Here is a 16,911-nt window from a genome sequence, read left to right as displayed (position 1 = left end):
GAGAAGGCTCATAAACTCCCCCCTGTCTCTCTGGGGAAGAGGTGCCGGCCCTTGGAGGGGGGAGAAATCCCATCAGCGCGCCGGCGGCGCTGCCCCTCTCCAGGGGATGAGCCGACGGGGCCCCCCCCCCCCCCCCACTGTCCTGCACCATGGCCCGACCTGCCCAAACCCCCAGGGGCGACAGCCGGGCCTTCCACCGCCATAACTCCTCCGGCCCCTGGGGAGGATTTTAATACCATCACGGGCCATGGTGCAGGCGACCGCCTTCTTTTCAGTATTGGGTCGTTGAGCGGTGGTGGGGAGGAAGGTGTTATCCTCGTTCCTCCCTCCCAGACTGTTTTTCCGGGGGCCTTGGCCCTGGGGGAGGACCTTTTCCCCGAGGAGCCGGGCGTCCCGGTGTCGGGAGAGGAGCGGGGCCCCGAGCCTCTGCCGCCCGGCGACCCGAACTCGGGGCGTTCCGGGAAGGGGTGCGCCGAGGAAGGGACTGAAGGTGACCCTGGGGGTGGGGTCACTGGAGGTTTGAGGCCAGTTGGCGGTGCCGGACCAGCCCCCATCCTCTCGGTGGGGGAGGGGTCGGTGACCGAAGGCGACCTCCCGGAGGAGGGTTCTGGATCGGTGGCGGACACCGGGGACGACACGGAGTCAGTCTCCAGCGAGATGTTCGAGTCCCAGGTGCCCCCCACCGATCTCCCCCTCATCCCCCTCGAGGAACTCCGGGAATTTGTCGAGGAAACTCGGAGTCGCCGGGATAGAGCCCAACTGGCGCTCGACCGCTGGAGCTCCTTCGAAAGAGTCTACTGGTCGGCCCACGCTGCGCGCCAGGTGCCCGGGCTTGACGTCAATGAGCGAAAGCGAGTCAGGAACTTCCTGGGAGCACTCCTGGTGAGGGCGAGGGACTTCTGTGCCCCTCTCTCGTCCTCCCAGTAAAAATGTATATAGTTTAACTGTGTACTGGTGGTGGTTGCACTATACTTTCGACATGGAGACAACCATAGCCAGCCTCAACATCAACGGCAGCAGGGAGTCACAGCGCAGATTCCAGACCCCCTCGGTCCTTCGGGACGGGAGGTATGCGGTGTGCTTCCTGCAAGAAACCCACACTACCCCGGGAGACGAAGCTACCTGGCTCCTGGAGTGGCGAGGGGGGGTCTACATGAGTCACCTCACCCGCAGATCTGGCGGGGTGGCTATCCTGTTGGCCCCGCATTTTCAGCCGGAGATCTTGGGGGTCAGGGAGCCAGTGCCAGGCCGTTTGCTTCACCTGACGGTTCGGCTGGGGGGCGCGGTGCTTCACTTGGTGAACGTCTACGCTCCCCTGGCCGGGCCGAGGCAAGCGAGCTTCTTCGAAGAAGTGTCCGCTCATCTTGCTTCCATCGACGAGAACCAGTGCGTCGTCCTCGGGGGAGATTTTAACTGCGTCCTCGAGGACAGGGACCACGGCGGTGCCCGCACGAGTTCGACGTCGGGGAGGAGGTTGGGGGACTTAGTCAAGTCCTTGGACCTGGTGGACGTCTGGCGGGATCTCCATCCTGACTCCATCGCCTTCACCTTCGTGAGGCCTGGGGTCGGAGCGTCCAGAATCGACTGCCTGTACGTTTCGCGGGCGTACGCCTCCTGTTTTCCGAAGGCCTCCATACGGCAGGTGTCGTGCACGGACCATCACCTGGTGTGGGCGGAACTCCTTCCGTTCGGTGCCAGGCTGGGCTCCGCGTACTGGCACTTTAACAACCTGCTGCTGGAGGACGAGCGGTTCCGGGACTCGTTTCGTCGTTTCTGGGCCGGCTGGAGAAGGAAGCGGGGAAGCTTCCCCTCCCTGAGGCTATGGTGGGACGTGGGCAAGGCTCTCGTCCGCGTCTTCTGTCAGGAGTACGCGAGGGGGTCGACGAAGAGGCGGAAATCCAGGATCGGGGAGTTGGAGAGGGAGATGCTCGACCTGGAGTCACGCCTCGGTCAGCCTGACGCGGACCCGGCCCTGCGCGGGGTGTACGAAGAGAAGAAGGCCGCGCTCCGGGACCTGCAGCTCGTCGGGGCTCGGGGCGCGTACGTGAGGTCGCGGCTCCAGCTCCTCCAGGACCTGGACCGCGGCTCCCCCTTCTTCTACTCGCTGGAAAAAAGGCGCGGCACCCGTCAGCAGCTCCTTGTGTTGCTGGCCGACGACGGGTCCCTCGTCTCGGATCCGGAGGGTATCAGGGCCCACGTCCGATCCTATTACACGGCCCTGTTCTCTCCGGATCCGTCCTGCGAGGACGCTCGCAGAGTTCTGTGGGAGGACCTGCCGCAGCTCAGCCCGGAGGACGCCGGAAGGCTCGACGCTCCCGTCACCTTAGAGGAGCTGACCGGCGCCCTCGACTGGCTCTCGAGGGGCAAATCCCCGGGGCTGGACGGGCTGACTGTGGAGTTCTTCAGGGCGTTCTGGGACGTCCTGGGGAGCGACTACGCACAGGTCCTGGGGGAGTGTCTAAATGCCGGAGAGCTGCCCCTTTCTTGGCGCAGGGCGGTCATCGTCCTGCTGCCAAAGAAGGGGGACCTTCGTTCTTTGAAGAACTGGTGTCCGGTCTCCCTCCTCAGCACGGACTACAAAATTTTTGCCAGGGTGTTGTCTTCTCGCCTGGCTTCCGTGCTGGCCCACATGATTCACCCGGACCAGTCCTACACGGTCCCGGGCCGGAGGATACAAGACAACGTCCATCTGGTCCGGGACCTGATCCATTTCTGTCGACGGGCTGGTCTGCCGAGCGCCTTCCTGTCTCTCGACCAGGAGAAGGCGTTCGACAGGGTCGATCACGAGTACCTGCTCGGGACTCTGCGGGCGTTCGGGTTCGGGACGCAGTTCGTCGCCCGGATCCGACTTTTGTACGCTGCCGCAGAGTGTCTGTTTAAAGTTAACGGGTCCCTGACGGCGCCCCTTCGCTTCGGGAGAGGAGTGCGTCAGGGCTGCCCCCTGTCCTGCCAGCTGTATTCCCTGTGCGTGGAGCCTTTCCTGCGCCTCTTGCGGAGGAGGTTGTCGGGGCTGGTTCTGCGCGGCGTGGGCGCGGGGGTGGTCCTCTCTGCCTACGCCGATGACGTGCTCCTCACTTTCACCGACCCGGCTGACCTGGGGAGGATGCGCGAGTGCCAGGCCGTGTACTAGGCGGCGTCTTCCGCCAGGATCAACTGGGCCAAATGTTCCGGGCTACTGGTGGGTCCGTGGCGGGTGGACTCCCTGCCGGAGGAGTTTCGGGGGTTCAGCTGGAGTACCACCCATCTCCTCTACCTGGGGGTCTACCTCAGCCCGACCGAGGAATCCTGGCCGGCCAACTGGCAGGAGCTGGAGGCCAAAGTCTCGGCTCGCCTAGGCCGCTGGACAGGACTGCTCCGAGTGCTATCTTACAGGAGCCGAGTGCTGGTCATAAACCAGCTGGTGGCCGCCATGCTGTGGTACCGGCTGGTCACTTTGGTCCCTCCTCCTGGCTTTGTCGCTGACATCCAGAGAACGTTGGTCGACTTCTTCTGGGACAAAAAGATGCACTGGGTCGCTGCGCAGGTTCTGAGTCTCCCCATTGAGGAGGGCGGTCAGTCGCTGGTGTGCGTCCGCACCCAGGTCGCGACCTTCCGCCTTCAGACCTTGCAGCGATACCTTTACGTCGAGCCTCCTCCTAGGTGGTGCGCCCTGGCGACGTATTTTTTTCCGCCAGGTGCGTAACCTCAACTACGACACGCAGCTCCTGTTCGTCGACCGTGACGGTTTGGAGGTCGTCCTCGAGGTGCTGCCTGTCTTTTACCAGGACCTGATCACTGTCTGGAACACGGTCGAATCGCGTCGCGCCTACCCTCCGGCAGGAGTAGCGGCTGTCGTCAGGGAGCCGTTGCTCAGGAATCTGCACCTCCGTGCTCGCGGGTTCGAGTGGCTGTCGGAGGGGAGGGCCGTGGCGGCGAGGGTGACCAGGGTCGGGGACGTGCTGGGTGCCGGGGGCCTGGGCTGGACGTTGCCGCAAGACATAGCGAGCAGGGCAGCGGTAGACGTCCGGTACGTGGCCACCGGCATCCGACGCCTTAAAACAGCGGTGCTCGGACCCGACGTAGTGCACCAGTTGGAGGACGCTCAGGTGTGCGGTGGGATCCCGTCCGTGCTTACCCCTGCCCGGACGGAATTTCACATCGGCCCCAAGGTCCCGTACTTCCCGCGGGAGCCTGTGCCCCACAACCTCAGCCGCCTCCGAAATTTTAATTTTGTCCCCTTCAAGGACGTTAAAAGGCGGGCCCTGTACCGACTGCTGCTGCACACCGTCCACCTCTTCTCCCTCATCCACCGCCCGGACACGCCCTGGCGTGCCCATTTGCCACCGGGTGGTGGGGATCCCCAGTGGAGGGCCCTCTACGCAGGAGTCCTCCCCCTTTCTCTCGGGGATCTGGGGTGGAGGGTGCTGCACGCAGCAGTCCCCTGCAACCGCAGATTGCGGTGGTTCACGGACTCCCAGCCCAACTGCTTGTTCTGTGGTGCTGTGGAGTCCGTGGACCATGTGTATTTTGGGTGTGGGCGTTTGCACTCCCTTTTTGATTTTTCTTAAAAACCTTCTCCTCTGCTTTTGGTTGCACTTCAGTCCCACGCTCCTGATTTTCGGGCACCCGGTGCGGAGGAGGGAGGGCAGGTCTGAAGACCTCCTCGTGGGTCTGCTCCTGGGCCTGGCCAAACTGGCCATAAACAGGTCCAGGCAGCGGGCCGTGGAGGGGGTCGTTAGGGCTGACTGCCTGCCCCTCTTCCGCGGTTACGTTTGGGCCCAGGTGTCCTTGGAGAAGGAGCACGCGGTGTCCACCAACACCCTGGAGTTGTTCAGGGAGAGGTGGGCGCCGCAGGTTTTTAAGAAAATCAAAAAGGGAGTGCATCATTTCCCCCTCCAACTCTATTTTGATTTAGTCCCTGCCCTCCCCTTCACTGTTTGATCACACAGCATTGCCCTTTGATGTGAAGGGCACTGCTTGTCACAGGCCACTCGGGTGTTTTCCTACTTTTCTTGGTGGTGGAAATTGAATAAAGATTTGTACACCTTGTCTCTCACTGTGTCTCACACCTGCACACGCACACAAAAAAAGAAGAAAAAAAAAGTACAGGAGTTGCGTTAGGGCCCGGGTGTCCTTGGAGAAGGAGCACGCGGTGTCCACCACCACCCTGGAGTTGTTCAGGGAGTGGAGTGCATCATTTCCCCCTCCAACTCTATTTTGATTTAGTCACTGCCCTCCCCTTCACTGTTTTGATCACACAACATTGCCCTTTGATGTGAAGGGCACTGCTTGTCACAGGCCACTCGGGTGTTTTCCTATTTTCCTGGTGGTGGAAATTGAATAAAGATTTGTGTGCTTTGTGTGTCTCACTTGCATATACACAGGTGCTGGGGACAAAAATAAGCACTACCGCAGTTAGGCAGTAGTGTGAGGGTTAGCAGTAAGAGAAAAAAAAAAGTACAGGAGTAGTCTGCTCCTGGGCCTGGCCAAATTGGCCATAAACAGATCCAGGCAGCGGGCCATGAAGGGGGTCATTAGAGTCAATTGCCTGCCCCCCTTCTGCGGTTATGTTAGAGCCTGGGTGTCCCTGGAAAAAGAGCACGCGGTGTCCACCAACACCCTTGAGCTGTTCAGGGAGAGGTGGGTGCCACAGGGAGTGGAGTGTATTATTTCCCTGTCCAATTCTATTTTGATTTAATCCCTGCCCTTCCCTTCACTGATCACACAGCATTGCCCATTGATGTGAAGGGCTCTGCTTGTCACTGGCCACTCAGGTGTTTCTTTCCTCCCTGGTGGTGGAAACTGAATAAAGATTCAAACACTTTGTAAAAAGGAAAAAAAAGCAAATAGAAAAGCGCAGGACTCTCTTCTTCATGGTGGTGGAAATTGAATAAAGGTTTGCACACCTTGTGTCTTTCACTGTGTCTCACACCTGCACAACATGGGTGCTGGGGAAAAATAAGCACCACCACTGTTAGGCGGTAGTGTGGGGGTTTAAGAAAAGAAAAAAAAAGGAGTGTTAAAAAAAAAGTCAGACATTCTGTTCAAAAAAAAAAGAGCAGGAGTGTCAGATGCCCTGTTCACTTTCAAAAAACAGGTGTATCAGGGATTCTGCTCCCTATAGTAGCTGGCTCTGTGCCAACTACATCAGTGTCATGTCCTACAGATGTGTAAATAAAGGTTGACTTGGTGACAGAATGCCAGCCTTTATATTTCAGTGGGGGGAAAAAAAAACTGGGGTGTCAGACATCCTGTTCACTCAGAGCTGGCTCTGAGGGAGCTGGATCAGTGTTAAGGTCTCTCCATGTACAGAGGAACCTCGATTACCCGAATATCAATTATCTGAATATCAGATTTATCCGATGGAGATCTCGAGGTTCCAATAGAAACATTACATCAAAGACTTGTTTCCATCACCGATCTCGTCTTTTGTTTACAGTGATTAAAGTAAATTCGGTTCACCGAGATGCTGCCGAGAACCGTCCTGGACATCGATGGGAGGCCAGGCACCATCTCCAAATGACTGACCTCCCGCTCTAGCTCTCTCCCCCCACACCTTCCCTGTAGTTCTACACAGGGGTGTACTGAAACCCCCCTTCCTCAGATAATCTCTTTAACATTGTCCTGTGCAGGGCAAAGGTGGAACCTGTCAAAAAGATGTGTTTGTGGCTGTGTCTGCGACCATTGCTGGGACTCTACGTTCAATATCCTGGGAGGTTATCATAGAACATAGAAAAGTACAGCACATATCAGGCCCTTTGGCCCACGGTCTTGTGCCGAGATTTAATCCTAATGTAAAATATAGTAACAACCTACGCACACCTCAACTCACTGCTATCCATGTGCATATCCAGCAGTTGCTTAAATGTCCCCAATGACTCTGCTTCCACCACCACAGCTGGCAACGCATTCCATCCATCCACAACTCTCTGCGTAAAGAACCTACCTCTGACGTCTCCTTTATACCTTCCTCCCCATATCTTCAAACTATGACTTCTTGTACCAGTCAATCCTGCCCTGGGGAAAAGCCTCTGGTTATTGACTCTATCTATTCCTCTCATTATTTTGTACACCTCGATCAGGTCTCCTCTCTTCCTCCTCCTCTCCAGAGAGGAAAGTCCGAGCTTTTTCAACCTTTCTTCATAAGGCAAGCCATCCAGTCCAGGCAGCATCCTGGTAAACCTTCTTTGCATCCTCTCCAAAGCCTCTGTATCTTTCCTATAGTAGGGCGCCCAGAACTGGACACAATATTCCAAGTGTAGTCTCATCAGGGACTTGTAGAGCTGCAGCAAAACCTCGCGGCTCTTAAACTCAATCCCCCTATTAATGAAAGCCAAAACACCATATGCTTTCTGAACCACCCTATCCACTTGGATGGCAACTTTGAGGGATCTATGTACTTGCACATCCAGATCCCTCTGTTCCTCCACACTGCCAAGAATCCTGTCTTTAATCCTATATTCAGCTTCAAGTTCGACCTTCCAAAATGCATCACTTCACATTTATCCAGGTTGAACTCCATCTGCCATTCCTCAGCCCAGCTCTGCATCCTGAATATGTCGCGCTGTAGCCTGCAGTAGCCCTCTATACTATCGACAACACCTCCAACCTTTGTGTCATCTGCAAAATTACTAACCCACCCCTCAACCTCCTCATCCAAGTCATTTATAAAAACTACAAAGAGCAGAGGCCCAAGAACAGTGCACTGTGAGACCCCACTCAACACTGACCTCCAGGGAAAATACTTTCCATCTACAACCACTCTCTGCCTTCTGTCAGCCAGCCAATTCTGAATCCAGATAGCCAAATCTCCCTGTATCCCATATTTCCTGACATTATGAATGAGCCTACCATGGGCCTATCAAATGCCTTGCTGAAAGCCATATACAGCACATACACTACTCGACCGTCGTCAACCTGTCTTGATACCTGCTCAAAGAACTTAATAAGATTTGTGAGGCATGACTTGACCCTCGCAAAGCCACGCTGACTGCCTTTAATCACACTATGCTTTGCCAAAAAGTCATAAATCCTATCCCTCAGAATTCTTTCCAAAACTTTGCTGACCACAGACATAAGACTGACTGGGTCTATAATTGCCAGGGATTTCCCTATTACCTTTCTTGAAAAGAGGAACAACATTCGCCTCCTTCCAATCCTCTGGTAGGACTCCTGTGGAGAGTGGAGGCGGCAAATATCCTCGCCAGCGGCTCAGCAACCTCCTTTCTCGCTTCCTGGAGCAGCCTAGGATAAATCTGGTCTGGCCCTGGAGACTTATCAATCTTAATGTTTTCCAAAATGTCTAGCACATCATCTTCATCAATCTTGATCTGGTCAAGACTGTATCCCAGCTCCTCTAAGTTTCCATTTGCAACAAGTTCCCTTTCCTTGATGAAAACCAAAGCAAAAAACTCATTTAGGGCTTCCCCTATCTGCTCAGACTCCATGCACAAGTTCCCTACACAATCCCTGATCGGCCCTACCTTCTCCGTGATCATTCTCTTATTCCTCACGTATGAATAAAATGCCTTTGGGTTCTCCCTAATCCTTCTTGCCAAACCTTTTTCATGCTCCCTCCTGGCTCTCCTCAGTCCAATTCTGAGCTTCTTTCTAGCAAGCCTGTAATCCTCTAAAGCTGTGCTAGGATTCTTGGTAATCCAAGATGGAGGACGGGAAAAATTTCTGGCTGTAGGAGCTGTTCGTTTTTTTGAGGTATTTTAGGTGTTGGAGGTGATTTCCTCAAATTCCAGGAGCAGCAATTGCTGTTTTATATGCTGTTGTATTGTTTTGGAACTTTGGAAAAAAAAGTCAAAACAACAGCAGTTTTAAAAGGGAGAAGGGCAGACAAAGGAAGCACATGGTGAGGACAGTGCAGGAGAGAGAGACAGAGAGAGAGACAGAGAGAGAGACACAGAGAGAGAGACAGAGAGGGAGACAGAGAGGGAGACAGAGAGGGAGACAGAGAGGGAGACAGAGAGGGAGACAGAGAGGGAGACAGAGAGGGAGAGAAAAAACCTGCACAGTTACCGCCTTTGCTGTTTGAATTCATGTATCGCTGCACATCGGAGTGCATCTGGGAAAATTAACAAATAGTGAAATTAACAACTGATCTTGGAGGAACTGTTGGGCAACGTTCACAGCACAGAATCAGATAAGTTAATTGTTGTTTTAAGTCTGTCCAACAGAAAGGCTGCAGTAGTGGGTACAGTGGATTCTTTCTTGATTAGATGTTTTTTGGAGATAAGTCGCCTGATTAAACTTAAAATATAAGCCATAGCTATTAATTTAACCTGGGGCAGTGTTTGTAGAGAAATAAAATGGTGTTAGTTTCAGGGTCTGTGGATTGTGAAGGAGCAAAAATGGCCTTTGCAGTGATATGTATTTCTTGTCAGATGTGGGAGTTTAAAGAGAGTTTAAGGGTTACTGCGGATTATATCTGCCACAAATGCTGTTGGATACGATTCTTATCAGATCGAGTGGATCGGTTGGAGAGACAAACAGAAGCGATGAGGAATTTGCAACAGCTACAGTATGTGATGGATGGCAGTTATAGAAAGGGGGGAAAGTCTCAGATACAGTCACATAGGTGGGTTAACTCCAGGATAGGTGAGAGAGGTCGGCACCTAGGGCAGGAGCCTTTTGTGGATAAACCCATTTCAAACAGGTTTGCTGTTTTAGAAAATGTAGGGGGTGATAGATTCTCAGGGGAACATAGCACAAACAGCCAAGTTTCTGGTATTGAGACTGGCTCTAATGCAACGAGGGGTATGTCGGCTTCCAAGAGATCAATTATGTTAGGGGATTCTGTAGTCAGAGGTACAGATAGATGTTTCTGTGGCCACTAGAGAAAAAGCAGAATGGTGTGTTGTTTCCCTGGTGCCAGGATCAAGGATATCTCAGAGGGTGCAGAATGTTCTCACGGGGGAGAGGGGCCAGCAGGAGGTCATTGTCCATATTGGAACCAACGACATTGGAAGGGAAAAGGTTTCGACTCTGAAGGGAGATTACAGAGTTAGGTAGAATTTAAAAAGGACGTCCTCAAGGATAGTAATATCTGGATTATTCCCAGTGCTACGAGCTAGTGAGGGCAGGAATAGGAGGATAGAGCAGATGAATGCATGACTGAGGAGCTGGTGTATGGGAGAAGGATTCACATTTTTGGATCATTGGAATCTCTTTTGGGGTAGAAGTGACCTGTACAAGAAGGACGGATTGCATCTAAATTGGAAGGGGACTAATATGCTGGCAGGGAAATTTGCTAGAACTCCTTGATTTAAACTAGTAAGGTGGTGGGGTGGGACCCAGGGAGATAGTGAGGAAAGAGATCGATCTGAGATGGGTACAGTTCAGAACAGAAGTGAGTCAAACAGTCAGAGCAGGCAGGGACAAAGCAAGGGACTTAACAGGGAAGGCAGATGAACTCAGGGCATGGTTAGGAACATGGGACTGGGATATCAAAGCAGTTAAGGAAACATGGCTCCGGGATGGGCAGGATTGGCAGCTTAATGTTCCAGTATACAAATGCTACAGGAAGGATAGAAAGGGAGGCAATAGAGAAGGGGGAGTGGCATTTTTGATAAGGGATAGCATTACAGCTGTGCTAAGGGAGGATATTCCCAGAAATACATCCAGAGAAGTTATTTGGGTGAAACTGAGAAATAAGAAAGGGATGATCACCTTATTGGGATTGTATTATAGACCTCCCAATAGTCAGAGGGAAATTGAAACAAACTTGTAAGGAGACCTCAGCTTTCTGTAGGAATAATAGGGTGGTTATGGTAGGGGATTTTAACTTTTCAAACATCGACTGGGACTGCCATAGTGTTAAAGGTTTAGATGGAGAGGAATTTGTTAAGTGTCTACAAGACAATTTTCTGATTCAGTATGTGGATGTACCTACTAGAGAAGGTGAAAAATTGACCTACTCTAGGGAAATAAGGCAGGGCAGGTGACTGAGGTGTCAGTGGGGGAGCACTTTGGGGCCAGTGACCATAATTCTATTCGTTTTAAACTGGTGATGGAAAAGAATAGACCAGATCTAAAAGATGAAGTTCTAAATTGGACAAAGGCCAATTTTGACGGTATTAGGCAAGAACTTTCAAAAGCTGATTGGAGGCAGATGTTCGCTGGTAAAGGGACGGCTGGAAAATTGGAAGCCTTCAGAAATGAGATAACAAGAATCCAGAGAAAGTATATTCCTGTCAGGGTGAAAGGGAAGGCTGGTAACTATAGGGAATGCTGGATGACTAAAGAAATTGAGGGTTTGGTTAAGAAAAAGAAGGAAGCATGTGTCAGGTACAGACAGGATAGATCGAGTGAATCCTTAGAAGAGTATAAAGAAAGTAGGAGTATACTTAAGAGGGAAATCAGGAGGGCAAAACGGGGACATGAGATAGCTTTGGCAAATAGAATTAAGGAAAATCCAAAGGAGTTTAACAAATATATTAAGGACAAAAGGGTAACTAGGGAGAGAATAGGGCCCCTCAAAAGATCAGCAAGGCAGCCTTTGTGTAGAGCCAAGAAATTGGGGGAGATACTAAATGAATATTTTGCATCAGTATTTACTGTGGAAAAGGATATGGAAGATATAGACTGTAGGGAAATAGATGGTGACATCTTGCAAAATGTCCAAATTACAGAGGAGGAAGTGCTGGATGTCTTGAAACGGTTAAGGGTGGGTAAATCCCCAGAACCTGATCAGGTGTACCTGAGAACTCTGTGGGAAGCTAGAGAAGTGATTGCTGGACCTCTTGCTGAGATATTTGTATCATCGATAGTCACAGGTGAGGTGCCGGAAGACTGGAGGTTGGCAAACGTGGTGCCACTGTTTAAGAAGGGTGGTAAGGACAAGCCAGGGAACTATAGACCAGTGAACCTGACCTCGGTGGTGGGCAAGTTGTTGGAGGGAATCCTGAGAGACAGGATGTACATATATTTAGAAAGGCAAGGCCTGATCCCGGATAGTCAACATGGCTTTGTGCGTGGGAAATCATGTCTCACAAACTTGATTGAGTTTTTTGATGAAGTAACAAAGAGAATTGATGAAAGCAGAGCAGTAGATGTGATCTATATGGACTTCAGTAATGCGTTTGACAAGGTTCCCCATGGGAGACTAATTAGCAAGGTTAGATCTCATGGAATACAGGGAGAACTAGCCATTTGGATACAGAACTGGCTCAAAGGTAGAAGACAGAGGGTGGTGGTGGAGGGTTGTTTTTCAGACTGGAGGTCTGTGACGAGTGGAGTGCCACAAGGATCGGTCATGGGTCCTCTATTTTTTGTCATTAACATATATGATTTGGATGCGAGCATAGGAGGTACAGTTAGTAAGTTTGCAGATGACACCAAAATTGGAGGTAAAGTGGACAGCGAAGAGGGTTACCTCAGATTACAACAGGATCTTGACCAGATGGGCCAATGGGCTGAGAAGTGGCAGATGGAGTTTAATTCAGATAAATGCGAGGTGCTGTATTTTGGGAAAGCAAATCTTAGCAGGACTTATACACTTAGGGAGTGTTGCTGAACAAAGAGACCTTGGAGTGCAGGTTCATAGCTCCTTGAAAGTGGAGTCGCAGGTAGATAGGATAGTGAAGGCGGCGTTTGGTATGCTTTCCTTTATTGGTCAGAATATTAAGTACAGGAGTTGGGAGGTCATGTTGTGGCTGTACAGGACATTGGTTAGGCCACTGTTGGAATATTGCATGCAATTCTGGTCTCCTTCTTATTGGAAAGATGTTGTGAAACTTGAAAGGATTCAGAAAAGATTTATAAGGATGTTGCCAGGGTTGGAGGATCTGAGCTACAGGGAGAGGCTGAACAGGCTGGGGATGTTTTCCCTGGTGCGTCGGAGGCTGAGGGGTGACCTTATAGAGGTTTGCAAAATTATGAGGGGCATGGATAGGATAAATAGGCAAAGTCTTTTCCCTGGTGTGGGGGAGTCCAGAACTAGAGTGCATAGGTTTAGGTTGAGAGGGGAAAGATATAAAAGAGACCGAAGGTACAACTTTTTCACGCAAAGGATGGTACTTGTATGGAATGAGCTGCCAGAGGATTGGTGGAGGCTGGTACAATTGCAACATTTAAGAGGCATTTGGATGGGTATATGAATAGGAAGGGTTTGGAGGGATATGGGGTGGGTGCTGGCAGGTGGGACTAGATTGGGTTGGGATATCTGATCGGCATGGACGGGTTGGACCATGCTGTACAATTCTATGACTCTATATCCTTGCTTCCTCCACCTTACATAAGCTGCCTTCTTCCTTTTGACGAGAAGTTCCTCTGTTCTCATCATCCAAGGTTCCTTAATCTTACTCCTTCTTACCTGTCTCAGAGGAACAAATTTGTGCATCACTCGCAACAACAGCTCCTTAAATAGTCTCCACATGTCTGCTGTGCCCTTCCTGTGGAACAATTGCTCCTAGTCTGTACTTCCCAACTCCTGTTTGATAACGTCATAATTTCCTTTTCTCCAATTTCATACCTTCCCTCGGTAACCGCTCCTTTCACCCTCCAAGGCTATGCTAAATGTGAGGCAGTTGTGATCACTTTCACCTAAGTGCTCTCCCACGCAAGATTCTTGACACCTGTCTTGGCTCACTGCAGAACACCAAATCCAAAATGGCCTCTCCCCTCGTCGGTCTGTCTACATACTGAGTAAGGGAACACACCTGAGAAAAATGGCTCCATCTAAACCATGTGCACTTAGGAAGTTCTAGCCGATATTGGGAAAGTTGAATCACCCATAACAACAACCCTGCTACTTTTGCATTTTTTCAGAATCTGCTCGCCTGAGATCTTCAATCTCTCTACTGTCCTTAGGTGGTCTGTAGAAAACCCCCATTGCGGTGGCTGTTCCCTTGCTGTTCCTAACTTCCACCCTTACTGACTTAGTAGACATTCGTTTCTGTAGCTGTGATGCACTCTCTAATTAGCAATGCTACACCCCCTCATCTTTTTCCACCCTCCCTGTTCTTTCTAAACGTTCTAAACCCTGGAACACCATTGACCAGAAATTGAATTAGATAGAAATACTGTCTACAAAAGCAGAGGCTAGGAATCCTGCAGCAAGTTCAGAAAAGATTTACAAGGATGTTGCCATGGTTGGAGGATTTGAGCTGTAGGGAGAGGTTAAATAGGCTAGGGATGTTTTCCCTGGAGCGTCGGAGGCTGAGGGGTGACCTTATAGAGATTTATAAAATCATAAGGGGCAAGGACAGGATAAATAGACAATATCTTTTTCCTGGAGTGGAGAGTCCAGAAGTAGAGGGCATAGGTTTCAGGTGAGAGGAAAAAGATATAGAAGAGACCAGAGGGGCATCTTTTTCACTCAAAGGGTGCCAGAGGAAGTGGTGGAGGCTAGTACAATTGCAACATTTAAAAGGCATCTGGATGGGTATACGAATAGGAAGGGTTTGGAGAAATATGGGCCAGGTGCTGGCAGGTGGGATTAGATTGGGTTGGAATATCTGGTCGGCATGGATGAATTGGACCGAAGGGTCTGTTTCCGTGCTGTACACCTCTAGGACTCTATGATTCTAAGTAATTCATCTTCCAACTCCCCAAACCCTTCCACCACTGGCCAGGAGTGTGATGGAACACTCCCCTCTTGTCTGGATGAATGCAGCTCCAACAACACTCAAGCAGCTTAACACCATCCACGACAAAGCTTGCTTGAATGACACCACATCCACAAAACCTTCACCCCTCTATCATCAATTCTTGGCAGCAGTACGGTAGCTACTAGCTGAACTGCAAAAATTTACCAAGGTTCTTTGACAGCATCTTCTAAACCCAATTCCACTACTTTATAGAAGGACAAGGAAGTAGATATATGGAAACATGGTAAGTTTCCCTCCAAATCATTCACCATCCAGACTTAGAAATACATTGCTATTCCTTCAGTGTCACTGGATCAAAATCCTTGGAACTACCCCTCCTAAATACATTATGGGCCCATCTATATCAAATGGACTATGGCAGTTTAAGAAGGCAGTTTATCAAGGACAACTTGAATGGACAATAAAGGTCCAATCAACAATGTCTATATCAGATGAAAACATTAAAGAAAGTTAACAATCACTTTTGTCTTCTTCTGACCCATTACAATCATAAATAAAAATGGTACAATTGACGAATTTATTCTCAATTTCACTTTTAAATTAATAGTTGTATTATGTCTCTTACCTTGACTCCTTTTTCACCTCTGTCTCCCTTCAGCCCCCTCAGTCCTGGGAAACCCTGAAAAGAATCGTTGTTCTGAATGTATGAGATAATAACTGCGCATAACTCTCAAGTGGAAAATAATTCTTAATCTAATAAACATATTTAGAGTTTTAGTACTGAGCTGTTAAAAGTGGCTTGAATATTTGGACTGGTTGGAGTTTTCATTCCAGAAACTTTAAGATCCAAGAATTTAGAAATGCTGAGTCCAATAATAAACTAGTGAGAGAACAAATATGCGATGCAATACACATGGGTCCAAGATGGCAGCAGACTAGGTAGACCGGGAACCCAGACTGTTGGCAGCGGCTCCCAGAGAGGGATCTCCTGGGAGTGGTAAGCCTGGAGCCTAGACTTGGGGAGGTGGCAATGGCAGCAGAGCAAGGGTCTCCTGGGGCATCTGTGTCATCATTGCTGCTCCCGGAGTGGGATTCCTGGAGGCCCAGAACACTTTGCAGAAGCCCTGGAGCCGTGTGTGAGACCCAATTTGAACAGAAGATGTACTCTTATCAAATAATTTATTTTTGTAACTCAAAATGCTTGATTGTGGTGACAAAACACTTTTCACCATATCTTCAAGATGTATGTGACAATAAATAAATACATTTCAATCTTTCCGTATTGAGCATCACCCAAGGTTCTAACATACATGTTTATATATATCAGTGCAGGCCCATTAGAAATACTTGAGGAACCAAAAGCACACACCAGCGCAAATGTAGTACAAATAGTTAATTTAAAGAATGCAGCTAGTATTTCCAGCATTTGCTTTTTAAAATTTGGATTCCTGACTTTTGTTCCAATTGGTCAAACAGTTTACATCAGGTGCAGGAAAATGGGAACCTTTTTATTTTGATGAAACAATTTCTGGGCCATGGACAAAGGAAGTATGTTTTTCAATGTTTAAAGGTACAGGAAATGTTATTTGATACTCAAAATCTCTATATGTAGGAGTGGTGGGTAAGTTTTTCTTTCAAAAAGGTAATGCACTCCTGATTTTGAACTGAGGAATTTTGTTTAAAGTCATATAGACATCTGAAGGTAGCAACGCAGGTTGGATACAGTGGTGAAGGCGGCATTTGGCATGCTTTCCTTCATCAGACAGGGTATTGAGTACAAGTGTTGGCAGGTCACATTACAGCTGTATAGGTAGGACTTTGGTTCAGCCACATTTGGAATACTGTGTACAGTTCTGGTTGCCACATTACCAAAAGGACATGGATGCTTTGGAGAGGGCGCAGAGGAGGTTCACCAGGAAGGCACTAGCTATGAAGAGAGGTTGAGTAGATTAGGATTATTTTCATTAAAAAGATGGAAGACCTGATTGAGGGCTACAAAATCATGAGAGACAGAGACAGGATGGATAGCAAGAAACTGAAATCACCTTTTACCAAAGTGATGTCCCCTGGGGGACAAAAAAAAAACTTGGGCCACTTTCAATTCAACGTGCAATGTTTGCTGGGTGGGGGGGTGGATGGTAGTTATAGGAAGGGGGAAAAGGCACAGATAGAGTTGGGTAGATGGGTTACCTCTGGGTAAGGAAGGGGGTGGGCTAGGCAGGAGGTGCAGGAGTCTGTTGTGGCTATCCCCATTTCAAACAAATATGCTGTTTTCAAAAATGTAGGGGGTGGTGGACTCTTAGGGGAATGATGTACGAACAGTCAGGTTTCTGGTATTGAGACTGGCCCTAATACAATGAGGAGTACATCAGGT

General features: G+C 49.8%; 1 protein-coding gene across 1 annotated transcript in view; it reads right to left on the bottom strand.

The window, feature by feature from the left end:
• The window catches only part of LOC132823071 (collagen alpha-1(XXIII) chain-like), a 241,715-nt gene that overhangs the window by 34,422 nt on the left and 190,382 nt on the right, over window positions 1-16,911 (bottom strand). Inside the window, exon 16 of the mRNA XM_060836612.1 lies at window positions 15,163-15,216. Coding sequence (XP_060692595.1) covers window positions 15,163-15,216 — 54 coding nt within the window. The remainder of the gene's footprint in view (window positions 1-15,162; window positions 15,217-16,911) is intronic.

The sequence above is a fragment of the Hemiscyllium ocellatum genome, chromosome 16 (genome assembly GCF_020745735.1).
Source record: "Hemiscyllium ocellatum isolate sHemOce1 chromosome 16, sHemOce1.pat.X.cur, whole genome shotgun sequence".
NCBI lineage: Eukaryota > Metazoa > Chordata > Chondrichthyes > Orectolobiformes > Hemiscylliidae > Hemiscyllium > Hemiscyllium ocellatum.
The sequence above is the reverse complement of the archived record's forward strand: the minus strand, read 5'-3'. Positions and strand labels throughout refer to the sequence as shown.